This window comes from Heloderma suspectum, chromosome 6 (genome assembly GCF_057233095.1).
Source record: "Heloderma suspectum isolate Gila_16-S chromosome 6, 16-S_ref, whole genome shotgun sequence".
NCBI lineage: Eukaryota > Metazoa > Chordata > Lepidosauria > Squamata > Helodermatidae > Heloderma > Heloderma suspectum.
The window spans coordinates 105,728,005-105,748,586 of record NC_139463.1 but is presented as its reverse complement, the minus strand read 5'-3'; the positions used below and the strand labels follow the sequence as shown (position 1 = coordinate 105,748,586).

Here is a 20,582-nt window from a genome sequence, read left to right as displayed (position 1 = left end):
AGAGACCTCTTCCAGAAAATTAGAAACATCGGAGGCAAATTCCAGGCAAAAATGGGTATGATCAAAAACAAAGATGGCAAGGACCTAACAGAAGCAGAAGCGATCAAGAAAAGGTGGCAAGAATATACGGAAGATCTGTATAGGAAGGATAATAATATCGGGGATAGATTTGACGGTGTGGTCAGTGAGCTAGAGCCAGACATCCTGAAGAGTGAGGTTGAATGGGCCTTAAGAAGCATTGCTAATAACAAGGTAGCAGGAGATGACGGTATCCCAGCTGAACTGTTTAAAATCTTGCAAGATGATGCTGTCAAGGTGATGCATGCCATATGCCAGCAAATTTGGAAAACACAAGAATGGCCAACAGATTGGAAAAAATCAACTTATATCCCCATACCAAAAAAGGGAAGCACCAAAGAATGTTGAAACTATTGAATAGTGGCACTTCTTTCACATGCCAGTAAGGTAATGCTCAAGATCTTGCAAGGTAGACTCCAGCAATTCATGGAACGAGAATTGCCACGTGTACAAGCTGGGTTTAGAAAAGGCAGAGGAACTAGAGACCAAATTGCCAATATCCGCTGGATAATGGAGAAAGCCAGGGAGTTTCAGAAAAACATCTATTTCTGTTTTATTGACTATTCTAAAGCCTTTGACTGTGTGGATCATAACAAATTGTGGCAAGTTCTTGGTGGTATGGGGATACCAAGTCATCTTGTCTGCCTCCTGAGGAATCTGTGTAACGACCAAGTAGCAATGGTAAGAACAGACCACGGAACAACGGCCTGGTTTAAGATTGGGAAAGGAGTACGGCAGGGTTGTATACTCTCACCCTACCTATTCAACCTGTACGCACAACACATCATGCGACGTGCTGGGCTTGATGAAGCCAAGGCTGGAGTTAAAATCACTGGAAGAAACATTAACAATCTCAGATATGCAGATGATACCACTTTGATGGATGAAAGCGAGGAGGAGCTGAGGAACCTCATGACAAAGGTGAAAGAAGAAAGTGCAAAAGCTGGGTTGCAGTTAAACCTCAAAAAAACCAAGATGATGGCAACCAGCTTGATTGATAACTGGCAAATAGAGGGAGAAAACGTGGAGGCAGTGACAGACTTTGTCTTTCTAGGCACAAAGATTACTTCAGACACCGACTGCAGCCAGGAAATCAGAAGACGTTTACTTCTTGGGAGGACAGCAATGACAAATCTTGATAAAATGGTGAAGAGCAGAGACATCACACTGACAACAAAGGTCTGCATAGTTAAAGCAATGGTGTTCCCCATAGTAACCTATGGCTGCGATAGCTGGACCATACGGAAGGCTGAGTGAAGGAAGATAGATGCTTTTGAACTGTGGTGCTGGAGGAAAATTCTGAGAGTGCCTTGGACTGCAAGAAGATCAAACTAGTCCATACTCCAGGAAATAAAGCCAGACTCCTCACAGGAGGGAATGATATTAAACACAAAACTGAAGTACTTTGGTCACATAATGAGAAGACAGGATACCCTGGAGAAGATGCTGATGCTAGGGAAAGTGGAAGGCCAAAGGAAGAGGGGCCGACCAAGGGCAAGATGGATGGATGGATGATATTCTGGAGATGACAGACTCGACCTTGGGGGAGCTGGGGGTGGCAGTGGCCGACAGGAAGCTCTGGCGTGGGCTGGTCCATGAAGTCACGAAGAGTCAGAAGCGACTGACCGAATAAACAACAACAATAAAACCTACTCTGCAGAGTTAGTGATTACTAACTTTAGCTGGATAGGGGCCATTATTTGAGAGCTCTATCGACTGTATTTGAATGATTTAAAATATACACACTTCTCTCATAACGAAGTGAAATAGTGCTTATATATACGTACATATGTGCTAGCCAAATTGGACATAATGTATCTATTATTCTTTAAGAAGCAAGTAGGGTTTAGTTCTGAAACTCCTTAACTATTGCAGTAATTTTCCATTTCCCTCAACATTTCTGGGATGATTTTCCCTGCAATATTTTTTTAATCCAGAGGTTTTACATCTCCGGATCCAAGCAGTGAGAATTAGCTGAAGATGTCACTTGCCACTCGTAGATGGAGGGTAGACAACTGGAGATTCTGAGACTTCTGTGGAATGTTATCAAACAAAAGAAGTCCCTCAGGCAAAACTGGGGAGGGTGGACAGAAATCACCCTCCATGTGCTTCTACTGAGAAATTCCATGAAACAGTGAAAACTTTTCCTCGTATCTCAGAATGCCTAACTGGTTATTAAAGAAATGCCTGATGGCAATAACTTCAAATGAGAGTCTTCAGCAAGAATGACAAGGTTTATGATAAGAAAATCTATTTGAGTTCTGAGGGCTACTGAAGGGGTGAAAGTAATGAGTATGCATAGCACCTTTTCTGTGGGGTTGTCCCTTCATGATTTCTCTAAATCACTCTTCACTGGGGAAGTTTAGGCTTCAGTGCTTCCAAATGCTCTAGAAGAGGCAACTAAGGCTATGAAGAGATCAGTGTAGCTCAAATGGACAGGATTATTGGGGGAAGCATGTCCCTTAGTGAAATATCTTCCCTTGTGCCTCTCATACACACACCTTAATATTAAGGAAAGTTCCTGAGGAAAATAAATATTCCCTAAGGAGAATCATTCCAGTGGTTGAGGAGAATATTTTCCTCTTCAGTTTTCCACCTACTTAAAATGTCCCTAATGCAAGGTTTTCCTTTACCTCTGGTACAGGGGGCCACATTCTGCGAATCCAAACTTCCATATTAACCCCTTCTGCAATTCAAAATTCCCACTCTGCTGATGAAACAGGCGTCCCCATTCCTTCTGCCCCATCAATCCGCAAACCAGCATTATGCTGCTACAGCATTCTTTCCTCACCTCTGTACCTCAATTCAGCACCCTTTCCTCAAAATCCCTGCTGCAGTTCCCTCCAGGCTCACCCCACTTGACTCACTCTCCATGTTCTACTACTGAGGAATCCTTCACTATTAAAGTTACTCCCGGAGTCTCATCCCCTCCTGAGAGACGGGCAGCCGTCGAGGACCCTTCCCTGACATGCACCTTTTGGTGCCGCATGTACTGTAGAAGGTATCGGAAGCGCTGGCCGCATTCCGGGCAAATGTACGGCAATTCTCCGGTGTGGATACGTTGGTGTTGCATAAGAGCCGAACTCTGGCAAAAAGCTTTGTCACAGCTCTGGCATTTGTAGGGCCTCTCTCCGGTGTGAATGCGCTGGTGCTGCGAAAGGGCCGAGCTGTGCCCAAAGCGCCGCCCGCAGTCCTTACAGGGGTATGGCCTCTCGCCAGTGTGAACCCGCTGGTGCTCCAACAGTTTGGAACTTTGGGAGAAGCCACACCCACAGTCCTCACATCGGTACGGCCTGTCGCCCGTGTGGACCCTCTGGTGTTGCGCCAGGTGTGAGCTCTGCTGGAAGCTCTTGCCACAATCGCTGCAAATATAGAGGGTCTGGTGACGAGGCTGTGAGGCCACCCCATCCTGGTGAACCTTCTCGTGTAGCACCAGGTGTGCCCTCTGGCTAAATGTACGCCCACAATCCGGGCACTGAAATGGGCGTTCTCCTGTGTGGACCCTTCGATGCTGCAAGAAGTGTGAGCTGACGCCAAAGGTTTTGCCACAGTCCTGGCACTCAAACGGCTTCTCCCCAGTGTGGAGCCGCTGGTGGCGCAAGAGGGTGGAGCTGAGCCCAAAGGCCTTGCCACAGTCCAGGCACTCGTAAGGCTTTTCCCCTGTGTGGGTGACGTGGTGCTGGATCAGAGTTGAGCTAAGGGAAAACGATTTGCCACAGTCATTGCACCGGAAAGGACGCTCCCCGGTGTGTGTCCGCTGGTGCTGGGTGAGGGAGGAGTTTTCAGAAAATCTCTTGCTACAGACATGGCAGGCGAAGGGGCGTTCCCCTGTGTGCACTCGCCGGTGATTGAGCAAGTTGGAGTTGCGGTTGAAACATTTACCACAGTCGGGGCATTTGTACGGTTTTTCCCCAGTATGGATAATCTGATGCTGGATAAGGGTAGAGCTGAGAGAGAAAGACTTTCCGCAGATGCTACATTTGTAGGGCTTCTCGCCTGTGTGAACCCGCTGGTGCTGAATGAGGTTGGAGCTCCGACCAAAGCACCTGCCACAATCTGGGCATTTGTAGGGTTTCTCACCCGTGTGCGTACGCTGGTGCTGGAGAAAGGTGGAGCCCCGGGTGAAGCACTTGCCACAGACGCCACACTTGTAGGGCTTCTCACCGCTGTGGATGCGGCGATGCTGGCCCAGGATAGAGCTGGTGCCAAAACATTTCCCACATTCAGGGCATCTGTAGGGTTTGTCAGGCACAGACGGGAAAATGGACGAGGTGGCTCTGAGGGATGAGCTGTCATCCAGTTCACCAGGGCCGACGTCAAAGTCTCGGTCACCATCACTGCCATCCAGATGGAGACTGCTGTCCTCTCCGTCTGCATCAGAATCAAAGTCTCCATTGATCTCATCCATTTCTAAATCAATCTCCTCATTGGAATCGTCATCTGCTTCCCCCTCCATTTCTGGAGAGGCATTTGGGTTTTCTTCCATGTCTGGGTCAAAAACATGATTGGAGTTTCCATCCATGTCTTGGCTGATATCACCGTCCAAGTCTGAAGACAAATCTTGGTCACCATCCTCGTCTAGATGAAAATGCAGACTACTCTCCCCATCTAAAGCCCCATTGGCACCCGGACAGTCATTCCAGTTGCTGCCACATGTTTGTTTATATTCCTTGCTAGAGTGCAGCTTAATTAGTTTCTTGATCTCATCAACATCCAAATCTGGCTGGGATCTCTGTTCTCCATCGAAATCCAAACCATCAAAACATCTGTTACGAAAGTCTTGTCTACCTATGGTTTTAAACCCGAGTTGGAATCTTGTATCCCCACCATCATTTGATCCATCGTCACACTGTTGCCTCTCGGTGCCACATCTGCCCTCATGGCACCTCCCATATATATCACTGGAACTCCCAAGTTGCTGAGAATGGTGTCTAGTCCCAACTCTAGGATGACATTCCTCATCATATCCCTGCTGCTCATTGTCAGACCAACACTGGACACCACAGGAGATCTTCCGGAGTTTGGAATCAGTGTGGCCATCTTCATCAGACACCTCTCCTTTCACCAAAGAGGGACTGTATCCCTCATTCATGGTCCAAACATCTGCTGAAACAAGAACGACAGGAATCATGAAGCTACCTTTACAGTCTTGCCTTGGAATGCACAGGGCTACTGTACAAATTCTACATCAAGCAGCTTCATGTCCCTACCAAGGGGACCCAGGAAGAAAAAAGAAGCCCTGCTATTTTAGACAAAGATATACATGTTATGCAGCTAAGGTCCACCTGCTATAAAAATACTGATGCTTTTTGAGGGACAATACAGTCTCATTGGATACAGCGTGTACACTTGGAGGATTTTCTTAGGGCTCAAGAGAGCCCCATTCCTCCTTCCTCCTCTTCCTCAATATATATATACACACACAGCCTGCCCACTGGGCCAATGCAGGGAATAGGAGGTCTGTGTCCACCTCCTATATCCTCACCCAGCTGCACACTGCAAGTTACTTGAGCTCTGAACACAAATAACTTGTATCCAGGCAAGGGGGAGGCATGGCTTGGAATATAGGAGGTATACACAAACCTCCAATTCTCCTTAATGGCCTGTTGCACTGCCTCTGCATGGATATACATATCCCCTGGACTGTGGATTGTCTCCTCTGTTAATGCTCCTTTAATGCTCACACTACAGCAACTTTTCCCTAGTATCTCTCTCTTAAATCCCCCTGCGTATCTCAGGGAATGCCTCTCCTTCTATAAACTCTCTCATCATTTCAGATCTGTATTTGAGATCTGTTCAGGGTCTCTCCACTGTGGGAGTGGAAACTGCTCCAAACTGGGGCAGAGCTTTCTTGGTGATGGCTCCAGAACTCACGGCCTATGGAGAAAAGATCTAAAAAAACCAACCCTACAGATTTGAAAGTGAGAGAAAAGTAAATCCTTTTTACTTGTCCAGCATTTTAATCGACCAACATTTTATTAGCATCCACATTTTAAGCACTACTGATATTTTTAAAGTACGTTTGATGACTTATTGTTTTCGTTGGTATGCATGATTTGCAGGGGAGGGGGAAGCTTTTGTAGATGGAATATAAAATATTGAAATAAATAAAATGAACTGCTGCAGCTCTGCTCTGGAGCACTCTCGGAGCGTGTGTGTGTGAGAGAGTGTTTAACCTGTTTGTCCCCTGACTGAGCACAAGCAGTCAGACAAAACTGGTGATATCAGGATTGGGCCCAGGCTCCCTGTGGAGTCTGAAAATTCTGAAGATTCAGATTCAGAGGTGGGGATAGGAGAAGAACAGTTGGGACAGAGGGCAGGGGAGGAAATTCCCAAAGACTACCGGAGTCAGGGAAGGAGAATCTTCCCAAGGGCATAACAGTCAGGAGGGTTAAGTACAGATATGGCCTTCCCCTCCCCTCTCCCCATGGGAAGTCAGCTTCCTGCAGAGGAGGAGGAGGAGCATGAATTGGCAGGTGGGGGCAGGTGCAAGAGTCCACCATGGACCACAAGAGGGAGGACCTTATGAGAGGAGAGAGATGCTCAGCGAGTTGGCCACCCACCAAGGGAGGGAGGACCTACCCTGAAGCTCAGAAAGCCGTTCTGGTTCTGTGTAGTAGCCTATTGTTAGTTTAGCTCTCTTACCCTACTGAAGTCATCCCTATTAGAAGGCTCAGGATTAGCAAATTAGCTCCTGGGACAGTCTTCGGGCTTCTACGGAGTCTGAATTGTTTGAACAGCTCTCCATTAGCATAATAAAGAATTACTGACTTGAAGGCGGGTCTCTGCCTGTTGATTGCACAGCCGGAGAGCTGGTAGTTCTGACAGGAGAACATCCAAAATAACCAAGCTTCCCATTGTTTGTCTCAAAAATCTGGTCTTTAAGAAGCATACAGCCTTTGTTCTGTTTAGCTGCCATACCCCTTGGCCACTGAAAGGCCTATCCTCTGGTGAATTTCTCTATTTTTAAAAAAGCTGTCTAAGCACTCTTAGCTTTGTGTTTTTTTAAGCGGTTTATTGTTTAAGTTGCCCTCTCTCTTGTCCTCCATCTTATGGTAGTGATTTATTTATTTATTTATGTTATTACATTTCTATATCACCCAATAGCCAAAGCTCTCTGGGCGGTTCACACAAATTAGGAACAAGTTAAGTATGTATTGTTTCAAGAAGCACTTCCGGTTTGTTTCTCTTGAACCTACTGTCGACCAGTTCCACTGGGAGACCCTGAGTTCTACAGGAAAAGATACATCTAGCTCAGTATTCTGACACAAGATAGCTCCAGGAAGCCCACAAGAGCAACAGCATGAAAGCAACTATTGGTCAGATCCAGCACGGAAGTTTTTATAATGTGCTTAAGCAGTGAAAGAGACAGTAAAAGATTCCTGGCCCAGGGAAACAGTTCACTGAAAACAGCTTCTGTTGCTACCAGGTTGCAACGTGGTTCTTACCTAATTTCACTGTCTGCCCCTCACGGTCACAACCACGTGGTCATCTTGGATCCAAACGTTCTCGTTGCCTTATAGCAAGGCAATCATGTCAGGATCCTTGGTCCTTTAGGTGGCAACTATTCATGCAAACGCAAAACAGGGTTAGTGGAGACGAGATCCCCATGTAGATGGGATCACGGCACCTCAGAAACACATGTTAACTCAACCACAGTAACATTCAGCTTCTACACATCCCAGTTGCTAAGCCTGCTTCAGAATTCTCACTTCAAATTCATGTCATTTAGAGCTGGGGGGAATCCTCTCTTTTACCATGCTCCAATCCCCCTTTCGGCACCTAAGACAACATGGTGAAGGAGTGTTGTGTTGAGAGACAAAATGTAATCCGGAGTATGCAGAATCCAGAATGGGAGAACCTCCACACGTTATGACAGCTTCACATTGTACGGTGTAATGCCGTCCAGCGAACACCTGACACGTGGACAACATATACAAGTGTGCGTGCATCTTCAGTTATCCATCCATCTATCTGGAAAAGCCGACTGGGGCAGGATTCCCTGGTGGGTGCTCAGGCACGGGGTATTTACAGACAGGTGTGCATGCATGTGCAACATCTACACGTTACGTGCTTCCTGCGGGGGAGGCTGTTATTTCCTGCAGAGAACGCATAACGTTGGAACTACCCGGTGACAAATGCAAGAAACGATGGGATAAAAAGAACGCGCGGATCCAGAAACCCACTGGAATTACAACGGTCCTCTAAGGAATGAATTTGCTCTCTGCTCTTTGATCACAGCAGCATGCTCTATAAAGCGTTTTTTCCCCCTCCACTTTCCCTGCAGAAAGTTCTTTCTCCCTGCAATTGTGCTTGCCCGCCTGACTCACCCAGTCTGCCCACTTAGCGTTGATGATTTTCACTCTCCTTTGCTGCATGAGCCATCTCCCCTCTGAGCACCGATGCGTCGGCGGGTGGGAAAAGGACGGGAGGGGGCCGAAATAAAGCTTGGAACAGGAAGAGGTCCATCCCCTTTTCTCTTCCCCCAAATCCCTCGCCTGGGAGAAGCCTTGACCAAAACCCCGCTCCTCTATGATTTTTTTTAACTCTTCCTGCTCCAGATGGCAATCAAGAGAGGAAAGAGTTGGCCAGCCCCCCCCCCCCCCCCAATGAGGGCTAAATCTGCCATAGGGCTCACCCAAAGGTTATTACCTCTTTTTTCTTCCTGGCAGAACTCTTCTGTCTTTGCAAGCAGCAGCAGCAGCCGCCGCCAGCGGCTCAGGCAGAGATTCAACAGGCGGTGTTTTTCCACATCATCATACTGGGAAAAGCCCAGTGTTAAAATGTCTGCTTATCCAGCTGTTGTTAATGGCGTAGGAACTATGTGCCATAAAAAAAGAAGCGTGCTAGCTCCGTCTCGGTACCAGTTTCCAATGCCAGAACTCAGTAGGGGAATGTGTAAACGGAATTACAAAGAAGAGAGGGCCTCAGAGTGTCTTTCCCTTACCACCGTGTAAACCAGGAGTGGACAACATGTGGCCCTCCAGATGTTTTGGCCTTCAATTCTCATCAGCCCTAGCCAGCATGGCCAATGGTGAGGGATCATGGGAGTTGTAGGCCAAAACATCTTGAGGGCCTCAGTTTGCCCACCCCTGATGCAAATGCAACCAGCTCTGAATTTATGCATCTATATAAATCTACGAACTGAGAATACTCTAAATGTATCTGATCAAGTGGGATGTATTCAACAAGAATTTATGGCACAATAAAGACTGAAGGCAAAAGGAGAAGGGGGCGGCAGAGGATGAGATGGCTAGATAGCATCACGGATGCAATGAATATGAACTTGAGCACGCTCCGGGAGAGAGCGCAGGACAGGAAGGCCTGGCGTGCTATGGTCCATGGGGTCACGAAGAGTCGGACACGACTGAACAACAACAACAACAACAACAACAAACATGGTTTCAGTTCTTACGGACAACGGTGACAGGCTCCTTCCCAAATGTGCCCATGAATGCTGCCCATGTTTCCTGGTGCTTTCCGGTCATGCCTTGTTACCCATGTTTCTGGCTTTCTGCCCATGAGGAGGTGCTGGTTGTGCTTACCCATCACACCCTGCTGCAGTAATTTAAATTTACATCGTGGGGTTATTGGGCTTATAGGCCCCTTTAGACAGCTGTGCACATTACTTTAGTTGTGAAACACACAACTAACATATCTCTTTTCCCCTTGCTGCCATTCCATGCTTCCCAACTGCATCTACACTCTATACATTAGAGCAAAAATTCTAAAAAATTAGAACCAACACACCACTGTATGCTAACCGAAATTTTAAAAAGTTATACTCTGAGCATGTGTGGTTTTGTATTTTAAACTTATTTAAATTATAGCACTTCTATGACAGCAGGAATAAAATGGAGTGTGTTTCTGCTGGCCCAATGCTAAATGCGTTTACTTGGGAATAAGCACAATTTTGCTATAAAGAAAACGGAAATTAGCTTTCCAAACTCAAATTAATGAAATGTGCATCTGTAACTTGGTCATGGTCATCCCATGAACCTGATTGGTGGGAGATTCAGGACAGATAAAAGGGAGTACTTCTTCACACCGCGCAGAGTTCAACTACGGAATTCACTACCACAAGAAGCAGTGATAGCCGCCCATTTGGATGGCTTTAAAAGGGGGGTTAGACAAATTCCTGGAGGAAAGGGCTATCGATGGCTACTAGTCCTGATGGCTATATGCTACTTCCAGTATCAGAGGCAGTTTTCCTATGTGCACTCGTTGCTCAGGAACATGGGTGGGAGAGTGCTGTTGCAGTCATGTCCTGCTTGTGGGTTTCCTGTGGGCAGCTGGTTGGCCACTGTGTAGAATGCTGGACTAAATGGACCCTTGGTCTGATCCAGCAGGGCTCTTCTTATGTTCTTAACTTTGTACATGCCCAGCTGGCCACCCCCTGGCTATAAAACATTTTTTTAAAAAAATAAGGATGCTGCAGTGACCAGTGTCATCCCTGCCAGGTCTGCTGGGTCTGGACCAGCTTGCAACTGCCCCCATCACTTGCCGCTCTCTGAATGGTTATTTGGGAGAGCCCTGGACTGTGTGGGCCCTGGACTTCAGCCCCAAGGTCCTACCATAGCTGCACCACTGGCTGTATTTGCCTGCCCTGTGGAGATACTGTTCCAGATGCTGACCTTATCTGTTCTCTGCTTCAGACCCTGGCTGTCTGTGCAATGGGAGTACAGAATGCACGGAAACATGCATCTCCCCTGCCCAGGGTCATTGTAAAATAGACACCTTCCCTTTGTAATTGCTCTCCCCTCACACACACATAGCACCCATCTTATTGATGAGCATTTTGCTAGTACATACAGATGTTTGTAGCTTTTACGTAGGGCTTTCCAGGTGCTAGTAGTTGTAATAGATGCATTAGAATCACAGGATGGAGTCTTTTTGCATTTCATGGTTACATTTCAAACTGTAGGTGTGGAATAGCATCTCCAAATTCTCCCCCATCTCAAAAATTAACATTAAAAAGTTAATGCCCACTTAAAAATAACTCCCACACTTATGAGAGCTAGTGCATCAAGCAGAAATGAACAGAACCTTTCCTCCCGCTCTACTGGTGTTCTACATGCAGGGAGTATTTAAAAAAAAAAAAAAAAGATGCCTGACTTGGCCACAATAACACATGCCTTAGTTACATCCCGTTTGGATTACTGTAACGCACTCTGTGTGGAGCTGCCTCAGAAGAGTGTTTGGAAACGTCAGCTGGTTCAAAGAGCTGCTGCCAGACTGCTGACTGGGGCTGGTTTCAGGGAGAATGCAACTCCCCTGTTAAAACAGCTTCACTGGCTCCCAGTCTGTTTCCGGGCAAAATTCAAAGTGCTGGTAATGTCCTATAAAGCCATATACGGCTGGGGTCCAGGTTATCTGAAAGACCATTTTCTCCCCTATGAGCCTACTCGTGCCCTGAGATCTTCAGGGGAAGCCCTTCTCGCCGTCACACCACCATCACAGGCACGCCTGGTGGGAATGCGGGAGAGGGCCTTCTCGGTGGCTGCCCCAAGGGAACTCCCTTCCCAGGGAGGTGAGAGTGGCACCCTCCTTGATATGCTTTCATAAGCATGTAAAAACTTTTCTGTTCCAGCAGGCCTTTGGGGATACCTAGCCTGGACCTGTAAAAATATGATGTATAGATACTATTTTTCTTGTTGTCTTTTAATGTTTTGATATTTTTACAATTTTAATAATAATGATTTAATTATATTTTTAACCTTTGCTAAACCTTTTGCCTTTTAAGGTTAACAATTATATTTTTAACCTTATTTACATTTCTATTTATAGGTTTGAATTGTACAAGTTTTGATGTTGTAAAGCCGCCTTGAGTCCCAGTATTGGAAAAAAGGCGGGATATAAATCAATATAAATCATCATCATTATTAGCAATTCCCTTCCCCTTATAAGAACACAAGAAGAGCCCTGCTGGATCAGACCAAGGGTCCATCTAGTCCAGCATTCTGCTCACACAGTGGCCAACCAGCTGTCGACTGGGAACTCACAAGCAGGGCATGAGCGCCACAGCACCCTCCTGCCCATGTTCCCAAGCGAAACAATCCCAGCTGTTGTAACCTTCTCTCACAGGGGAGATGCTCTAGCCCCTTGATCAGTTTAGTTTAGTTGTTTAGTTTAGTTGATCATTAGTTGAGTTATAAATTGAAAGGGTACTGTTGTGGATAGTCTCTGTCCCTGGGGTTCCCCAGGTGGTGCCCCTTTGCACCACTGTGCCCACAGATACCTCCCTAGGCACCCACCAGACCCCCCTGCCCCTTCTGATGTAAAAAAAAGTTGGTAGTTGTTGTCTTTAATCTGGGAGTCTGTCATGCTGCAAAGCCTTCACAGCCATCTTTCCTTCCAAGGCTGCCTGTGGGCCCACGAGCCATTCTTCGAAAATAAAAACGGCAGGCAGCTGCAGCCCAGTGCTTCATTTTGAAGCATGACCAGCCACCTGAAGAAAGAAAAGGTTATGCTGGGAGTGGAAAGGAGCATCCTGAAGGGAGGGAGGCATCTGAGGGGACAAGGGAGCCTGTGGTTTTTACCTGCATGTTTGTGTGTGTGTTACTTAAGGCGCAATCCTATGCACGTTGAGACAGAAAAAAGTCCTACAACTCCCAACATACCCCAGCCAGTATGGCTGACTGGGGCATGCTGGGACTTGTAGGACTTTTTTCTGTCTAAACGTGCATAGGATTGCGCCCTTAGTTGCTTTGTTTCAGTGACTTTTTGCCTGTGTTTGTTTTTGCTGGGGGTTGGGGTTGTGGGGGGGAGCAGTGTTATGCCTGTGTGTGTGTGTTTCTCTGACTATCCCATTTGCCTTCTGTGAAATAGGTGTTTTCTTGTGCTTTGTGGGGGTGGGGGGAAATATGTGATTTTAGATTTGGGACTCAGACCCCACCTCTGCCTTCTGCTCATTTTCCTCACCAAGTTGTCTCTGAGCCTCATCAGTTTGCCTTCTATGAAACCGGTGTTATAGCACAAAACTGTGGATTCGGAAGAGTGGTTTTGTGTTTTGGAACTCAGACCTCACATCTGCCTTGTACTTAGGGTCTTGGGCCAGATACTTTTCTTTAAGCTTTATCAATTTGCCTTCAGGGAAATGAATGTTTTCTGATTGCCCTTGCCCCCCACCACCACATGATGGTCATTTTGTGAATGGGCAAACCCTCTCATGGCAACCATTTTCTGAGAGCATTCATGGTGCTTAAAATTCCAAATGTGCCCATCAGCCCAAACGGGTTGGGAACTCTTGTACTATAGCAACCAATAAGAATGCACTTTTATTCTGGAAGTGTCTAAATAAATGGAGAGTCTTAGGGCTCAATCCTATGCATGTTTAGACAGAGAAAAGGCCTACAACTCCCAGCATGCCCTTACGGACTTAGAATTGCCTTAATTTAAAACCAGTTCACTCAAAGTTAAACACCATTTTATCCTAATGAGTTTGCATACATTTGTGGCTTTGTGGCAAACTCCTTTGTGTGGCTCCAGCAGCTGCTGCTCATTTGATATTTGAAGGATTCTCAGGCTACAATATTATCAAACAAAAGGTATGATTACCAGTTCGCAGCACTTGGTCCATGTAAAGCTCAGGGAGCTGCAAATGTTGCTTTCTATCAACTTCCCTCTGAACATTAGGTACAGCAGAAGAAATGGACTCATGGGGTAGGTTTATTTTTTATCACATGTGTGTTAGGAGATTAATGCTCTGTGTTCATTCCTAAATTGAGCCAAGAGGCATTTCTTCAGTCACTCTCCAGACACTGGAATCATTTTGCGAATCATGCTTGCTGTCTGGAATGGATTTCATTTCAGTGATAAACCATTCTCTGGACTGTTGGCGGGATGCATGTCACTTCACATGCAATCACCTTTTCAGAGTTCTTGCGATGCTATGGTCACAGATGTTCCTACATGCACGCGCGCATGCACGCACACACACACACACACACACACACAGTGTGAAGGGACAACACAATTTCATTTTATTACAATTCAAAATCACAAATGCTCACCTCCACAGGAGTGCAGTTGTCTCTCACTGGTCAATGACCAGCACATTGGAGATGTCTGGTGTTGTTGAATCCCTTCCTCCTGAACTTCTACTTCATTGTACTCTAATTTTTGTACTTTTCTAAGGAAAACAGGTACATAAATTTCAGCACGACTTCCCCGAGACATGTTGTAGTGTACGGTGAAGGACAAGATACCCTAACCCCTACAGAAACCAATTGGACTGGCCATTGAATCTCACTTCAACACTGGTGATGGATCCGCCACTGGACCTCCACTGATCCTCCACTAAGATAGCCTGCACTGCACAGCTATCTTAGGGGGCGCAGGACAGATCACATGGCACACACTGCTCAGTCCTGCAACACCTTGCCTCTGCTCCCCACCCCCAACATCTGCAGCCTGAGGCAGCTGCCCTGTCAAATTGAAGGCCCAGCCTGGTTGTTGTTGTTGTTCAGTCGTTCAGTCGTGTCCGACTCTTCGTGACCCCATGGACCATAGCACGCCAGGCCTTCCTGTCCTGTGCTCTCTCCCGGAGCGTGCTCAAGTTCATCCAGCCTGGTTAGCTCCTCCTTATTCTACCCTACAACAGCAAGATCATCAGAATATGAATCTTGCAAGTAAGTGAAGCCACATTTCGTGAGGATACCAAAGCAACCCAGTGAATTCAGAAAGGCAATGTTGGCCCTGATCAATGGCTTCACAGAAGGGCAGCTTGAAATCACATCCACAGAAAACATCTGGGGCATCTCTACATCACCCTAAAATCCTGCATTTAAAATGGGGCATTCTGCTTCTGTTTTAAATGCAGGATCACAACAACTCCCTTTTTCACCTGCTTCCTTTTCCCCCAGCCCCTTCCCCCTCCTTCTCCCGGTATCTGAGTCTACCATCATCTTTCATTGATCTCGCTGCCCTTTTTGCTACTTTTCCTCTTTTCATGGAGGAAACTGAAGCAGAACACAACGGGGTAATTTGACAGCGTGTTATCTGCGATCTATTTAAAAACAGAACAAAGGGCATTTAGTGCAGGAGACACCTTGGATGATTACCGCGTCATGTAAAGAGCCCGCAAACTTCCATGAAGGAGCAATCTCAATCGCAGGATAAAAGCTCAGTGTGAAGGAGCCCCTGGAGAAAAAGCAAAAAAGCCAGACAGTTAATACAGCTCACCACTAGGTAGGCTTTTGTCAATTCGTAACCAAGAAACTTCGAACGACAGACACTGCCACAAGATTCTTTGCAGACAATCCTGTCTTATACCTAACAGAGCCAGAATCCTCAGCAGCAGCTGTACAAGGGATTTGATCCAACTATGGGTAAATCTCTGGATTGTGGATAGACCAAATAAAATCAGAACTCCTCCTCCTAGTTAAATTCTAGAAGCATATTGTAAATAATAACCAATGTTTGAAAACATTTAGGGATCAATATATCATCTAATAATGTAACTTGTATATTAAGAAAGACCAACAGGACTTGGGTATATTGAATTTATCACAGCTCATTCGAACATTTCCAGTGTTCGTCTACCATTTCCACACTCTACCCACATGCATTGCATCCAACATTCCACACGCTGGCAAAAAAAAGTTGGTTGCTTCTCTGGGGAATACTAGACTTATAACAATATCATGATGCAGATACCTGACAGCTATATTTCTCTATGTAAGTTCAATTCAACAAACAGGTGGCAGAAAGCAACATCTGTGATATGTAATGCCTCAGGTTTCTATATTTAGGGTGAAGAGGGGCAAAGTGCAATCACTCCAGAGACAAACAACTAAATATTTCACAGTATTTCCTTAACTTTAGGATTTCCTGGTAAATAAGAATATTAATGAAATAACAAATATAACTATATAAGCAAAAGGGAACAGCTCTAACTTTAAACCACAGTTCACTGCAAAGCACAGGGGTACTGTTGCTACACCAGCAACAGTCACTTGTCCCAGTTCCTCCAGTCTGTTCCTTTGGTCTGTTGTTGCTGGCTTTTGTTGTGGTGGTTCGCTCTTCCTCTCTGACTGAGAGATGCTCTATCTACCTATTTCTCTTCTTCACCACACTGCTGCCTTCCCTGAACTTCCTGTTCAGCTACATTCCTTCTACGTTCTTTTCTTCAAGCCCTTTCCTTCCTCTTTCCTTCTGTCCAGGCACCAACCTTCATTTTTCCAACTTCCCTTCCACTCTCCTCTCTCTCCATTCCATGCCCTCCCACTTTACACAGCTCACATTCCAAGCCCTTAAGAGGCAAGTATTACAGGTATACTTAGGGCTTAATATTGGCTGGCTGGGGCATGCTGGGAGTTGTAGGCCTTTTTATCTGTCTAAACATGCATAGGATTGCAGCTTTAGAGGAGCTGGTATGGATGAAGAGGAAATCTCAGTCCCAATCTATTACTAGCAATTTATTCCTTCAATCCACTGTAAAAGTTTAGGATGCTTGGTGTACAAAGTTAGCACCTGACATTTCCCAAATTTCTGCTTTTCTTGAACAGGAATTATTTCTACCTTGGAGAACAGCAGAATTCCCTCTATTTGAGAAGTTCGGGGCTGAGTGTTGATCCTTATGGAACTAAAACAGTATCATCTATGCAAAGGAGAGAGGTATCAGAAGGCTTGGGGGAGCTACAAGATTTGCAGATCTTTACCCCCCAAAAAACCCTAAGTGGAGAGGAAACCCAAAACAGCCCAGTTGAGATGGAGAATACTCAGTGGTCACAGAATGCTGGCTGACTGGAGAATGGAGAATCTTAGAAAAGTGTATGGCTGGTTGGCAGATATCCTAGGGGTGCATCCTGAGGGTGTTTAGACATGCTGGTTGGAGAATGCTGGGGACTGTAGGACTTTTCTCTGTCTAAACATGCATAGTTGCATCTTAAATAGGAGCAACATTTTGTTGCAAGTCCCACCTGTCCCACCTAAGAGGAGTGAAACCTTTTTTTATTGTTGGTGGGATTGCCCCAAACTCTCAACATTATTGCACTAAAATCACAATACATATGAAGAGAACTGTGGGGTCCTTTTTATCTTTAGAAAAAATTGCATGGAGAAATTTTTGCAATCAAGGAGCGTTTCATTAATGGAGATCAACAGGCACTGAAATGGAAAAAGAAAAAAATGACCCTTAATTAATGATTAGTATATCAAAGTGGGAGATACATTTACCATGGACAAAATATCTACTCAGCCAAAAAGTACTCCCAATCTCAAATGTAAAGATGACTTCGTAGAAAAATTGTTATCTTTCTCGACAAAAGTGTAATCTGCTATTTGGAAATATAAGGGACCACATAGATTTTGCTCCATTGCAAATACAATTAATTTTGTATTTCTCGACCTTGGCTGCTTTATCAAGGGGTTGTATTCAATGTTAGTCCTACACAGAGCAGACCCATTTAAATGAATAGCTTACATCCCATTCATTTCAATGGGTCTGTTCTATTCAGGACCAATACTGGATACAACACCTTGAGTGTATCTTTGTACAATTATCTTGTCTGTTAGGATTGTATCCAGTGTTTTCATGTATATAGATCCCCAATATTTCATTCTTTCTGGTGACTGACTGTTCCTTTAAGGACAGCTGTTTTGTAGCTGAAAATCTGTATCATAAAAATCTAAAACGTTAAAAAGAACGAACGAACGAACACTGGAGGCGTTCAAGACGAGGCTGGATAGCCATCTGTCAGGGATGCTCTGACTTGGATTCCTGCATTGAGCAGGGGGTTGGACTCAATGGCCTTGTAGGCCCCTTCCAACGCTACTATTCTATGATTCTATGAGATGCAGACAGACAGGACTACAGTAATCTGGAGCACTGCTGGCTAGGGAATGCTGGGAATTGTATGACTTTTTTTTTCCATCCAAGCATACATAGGATTGTGCCTTTAGGGCGCAATCCTATGCATGTTTAGACAGAGAAAAGACCTACAATCCCCAGCATTCCCCAGCCAGCCATGCTGGCTGGGGAATGCTAGGAGTTGCAAGCCTTTTCTCTGTCTAAACAAGCATAGAATTGCCCCTTAGTCTCCTTAAAATGGTAGGAAATTCAATTAAACATGGGCATTGGCTTTGGGAGTTTTCATCCCACGAAAGGTTGGCTCTGTCCAACCTAACTCCCAGCTCTTGCTTCCGGACAGTTCCGGACTTTCCGTTTCTGTTTCTCTGACTAAAGTTACACGTGCAAAGACCGACGCAGGCTGGCTGGATAGGACTGCTGTTCTGTGCTTATGCGGTGGTGGAGCTGGGCCAAGCAAGGCAAGAGGGGTCAGCTAAGAGAGAAAATGGATTTTCAAAGGGGGGCGGGGAATAGGTTTTATTTATTTCTTCTAATGTAAATTGGAAAAAGGAGAAAGCTATTCAGGCAGGCAGGGCTTTAGGTCAGAATCTGCTCCGGTTTTGCCAGTACCCGCCACACACACACACACACACACACGCACACGCACACGTGGTAAACTGAGTCAGACTGGAAAACAGCTCACCTCCTTCACCGGATCCCAGAGAGAGAGAGAGATCTGGACTCACCAGCTCCCCTAGCCCAGAAAAGGGGAGACCAGGGAAGTCTTCTCCGCTCCAGACCCACCCTCAAGAGGGGACGACGTGGTGGAGTAACCAATGCTCCCCGGTCCAAGTTCTGGGAAACTCCCCTCCCTTTACCCTCCGCCGCGAGGAGAGCTCGAAGCCGAGCAACCCGCGCATTGCGCCCGGGGGCTTCCAGCGCCTCAGCGGCGGTGTCAACGGCGTGGTCCTCGGCGCAATACTCAGTCGGCGGGCCAGACCAGCTCGTGAACATCTGCTTTCAGCAGCCGCCCTTTGGGGAGAGCCTTGAAGGCCCCCTAGACGTGAAGATCGCCGAGCTTCCCTTGAGCCTCTGGAAATCGTAGTCCACTAAACCTCCAGCGTGTCCACGAGGCGATCGCGAGGCCTCCTCGCCGCCGCCGCCGCCATGTCGCGCCCAAGAAAAAGCCGATTTTTTTTTAAGGAAAAAGAGGTTGGCTGGGGCATGCTGGGAGATGTAGTCCAACTGACCAGGTTGAGGGAGGCTGATTAGCACATGTAAAAAGGCGCCCTGCTACATGGGTGCCGGGGGGGGGGGGCAGTGAAGGCTGGTGGCTCTCATTTCTGTGGGGCTGAGAACCCACTCTGGGTTTCAGTCAGAACCAGCCAGAAGTCTAAAGGAGTTATCCAAGGTGCTGAACCCTGTCCCCAAAACATGTTCGGCACCTTGGATAGCTCCTTTAGAGTTCTGGCTGGTTGTGACTGAAACCCAGAGGGGATGCACAGTCCCAACGACATCGGAGCTACCAGCCCCTGCTGGTGAGGTGACTGCAGGATGCAACCCCACTCCCCCCTCAACGCACGAGGGAACACGCCCTTTGCTACCTTCCAGTATTGAGGGAGGGGTCGTTACCTATAAGAACATCGGGGTGGCTCCCTTACGCAGCCAAATTCCCACCCAGGAGTGGCTGGCATCGCTGTTTTCCAGTCGCTCATGGATGTGGAAGCAGTGCTGCCGGCTGGGGGGAGGAGAGAGGAGGAGGCTAAAAGGTATGGGGTAGGAAGAGCTTAGTGGTTAAGACGCTGAATTGCAGACCGGAAGGTCGGCAGGTCAGCAGTTCGAGACCCGGGTGCCGCGTGACGGAGCGAGCTCCCGTCTTCAGTCCCAGCTTCTGCCAACCTAGCAGTTCGAAAGCAAGAAATTGCAAGTAGATAAATAGGCACCGCCTCGGCGGGAAAGGTAGCAGCGTTCCGTGCACCTCGGTGTTCAGTCATGCTGGCCACATGACCACGGAAGCGTCTTCGGACAGCGCTGGCTCTTCGGCTTAGAAACGGGGATGAGCACCGCACCCTAGAGTCGGATGCGACTGCTTGGGGACACCGTTACCTTTTTAGGAAGACTATGGTTGTGATCCTAAACATGCTTGCTAAGGAGCTTTTCCCCCATGAACTCTGTGGAACTCGGGAGGGGCCATGGCTCAGTGGTAGAGCACCTGCTTTGCAGGCAGAAAGTCCCAGGTTCCATGCCGGGCATCTCCAGGTAGGGCTGGAAAAAATCCTGGAAAGAATGACTCAGACTCTTGGCCCTTTTACCCCAGTATTGTCAACACTGACCAGCAGCAATGGCTCTCCAGAGCTGCATGCACTCTTGAGAACACCGCAGGCAGCCCTCTGAAGGCTACCTTCTCAGCTCTTACTGGAAACGGTAATGACGAGTTTCTAGCCAGAACTGCCAGTCAAGCCTTTGGAGGGCTGCCTAAGGTGCTCTCTGGCAATCTGCTGCCTGCTGTAAGAGTGCCTATTCGCTTCCAATATGTACGTATATTTGTAAATAAAGCAAAGATTGCAACAGCAACACAAGTCTCTGATGCTTCCTCACCTAAAGGAAAATAAATTTGATCGAAATATCCCTGGATCTTGTCGTGTCTCAGGGAACACCATAACGCCAACGTTACTCGTGAAAGTGCCCTCAGTGATGTGATGCTTCTGGAAGA

The 20,582-nt window shown here is 46.7% G+C and overlaps 2 protein-coding genes across 8 annotated transcripts in view; both read right to left on the bottom strand.

Annotated features, from left to right (window-relative positions):
• LOC146342285 (uncharacterized) overlaps positions 1–15,216 on the bottom strand; it is a 42,619-nt gene extending 27,403 nt beyond the window's left edge. The window contains exon 1 of the mRNA XM_084806075.1: positions 15,141–15,216. The gene's annotated coding sequence lies outside the window, so the exon portion shown is untranslated. The remainder of the gene's footprint in view (positions 1–15,140) is intronic.
• Positions 1,004–19,058, bottom strand: LOC146342284 (uncharacterized). Of its 7 annotated transcripts, XM_084806082.1 has the most exons (6): positions 18,573–19,058; positions 15,141–15,219; positions 14,091–14,209; positions 8,731–12,526; positions 7,527–7,642; positions 1,004–5,181 (listed from the first exon to the last, which is right to left on the bottom strand). In XM_084806082.1, exon 6 carries the CDS (start codon positions 5,168–5,170, stop codon positions 2,942–2,944), a length of 2,229 nt encoding a protein of 742 aa, XP_084662208.1. In that variant the 5' UTR covers positions 5,171–5,181; positions 7,527–7,642; positions 8,731–12,526; positions 14,091–14,209; positions 15,141–15,219; positions 18,573–19,058; the 3' UTR covers positions 1,004–2,941. The 7 variants fall into 7 exon arrangements, with proteins under 7 accessions (XP_084662208.1, XP_084662209.1, XP_084662210.1 ...); XM_084806083.1 differs by lacking the exon at positions 18,573–19,058 and having other exon boundaries at positions 14,091–14,671; positions 15,141–15,221; XM_084806084.1 differs by lacking the exon at positions 18,573–19,058 and having other exon boundaries at positions 15,128–15,201.
• Positions 19,059–20,582: the final 1,524 nt, after the last annotated feature.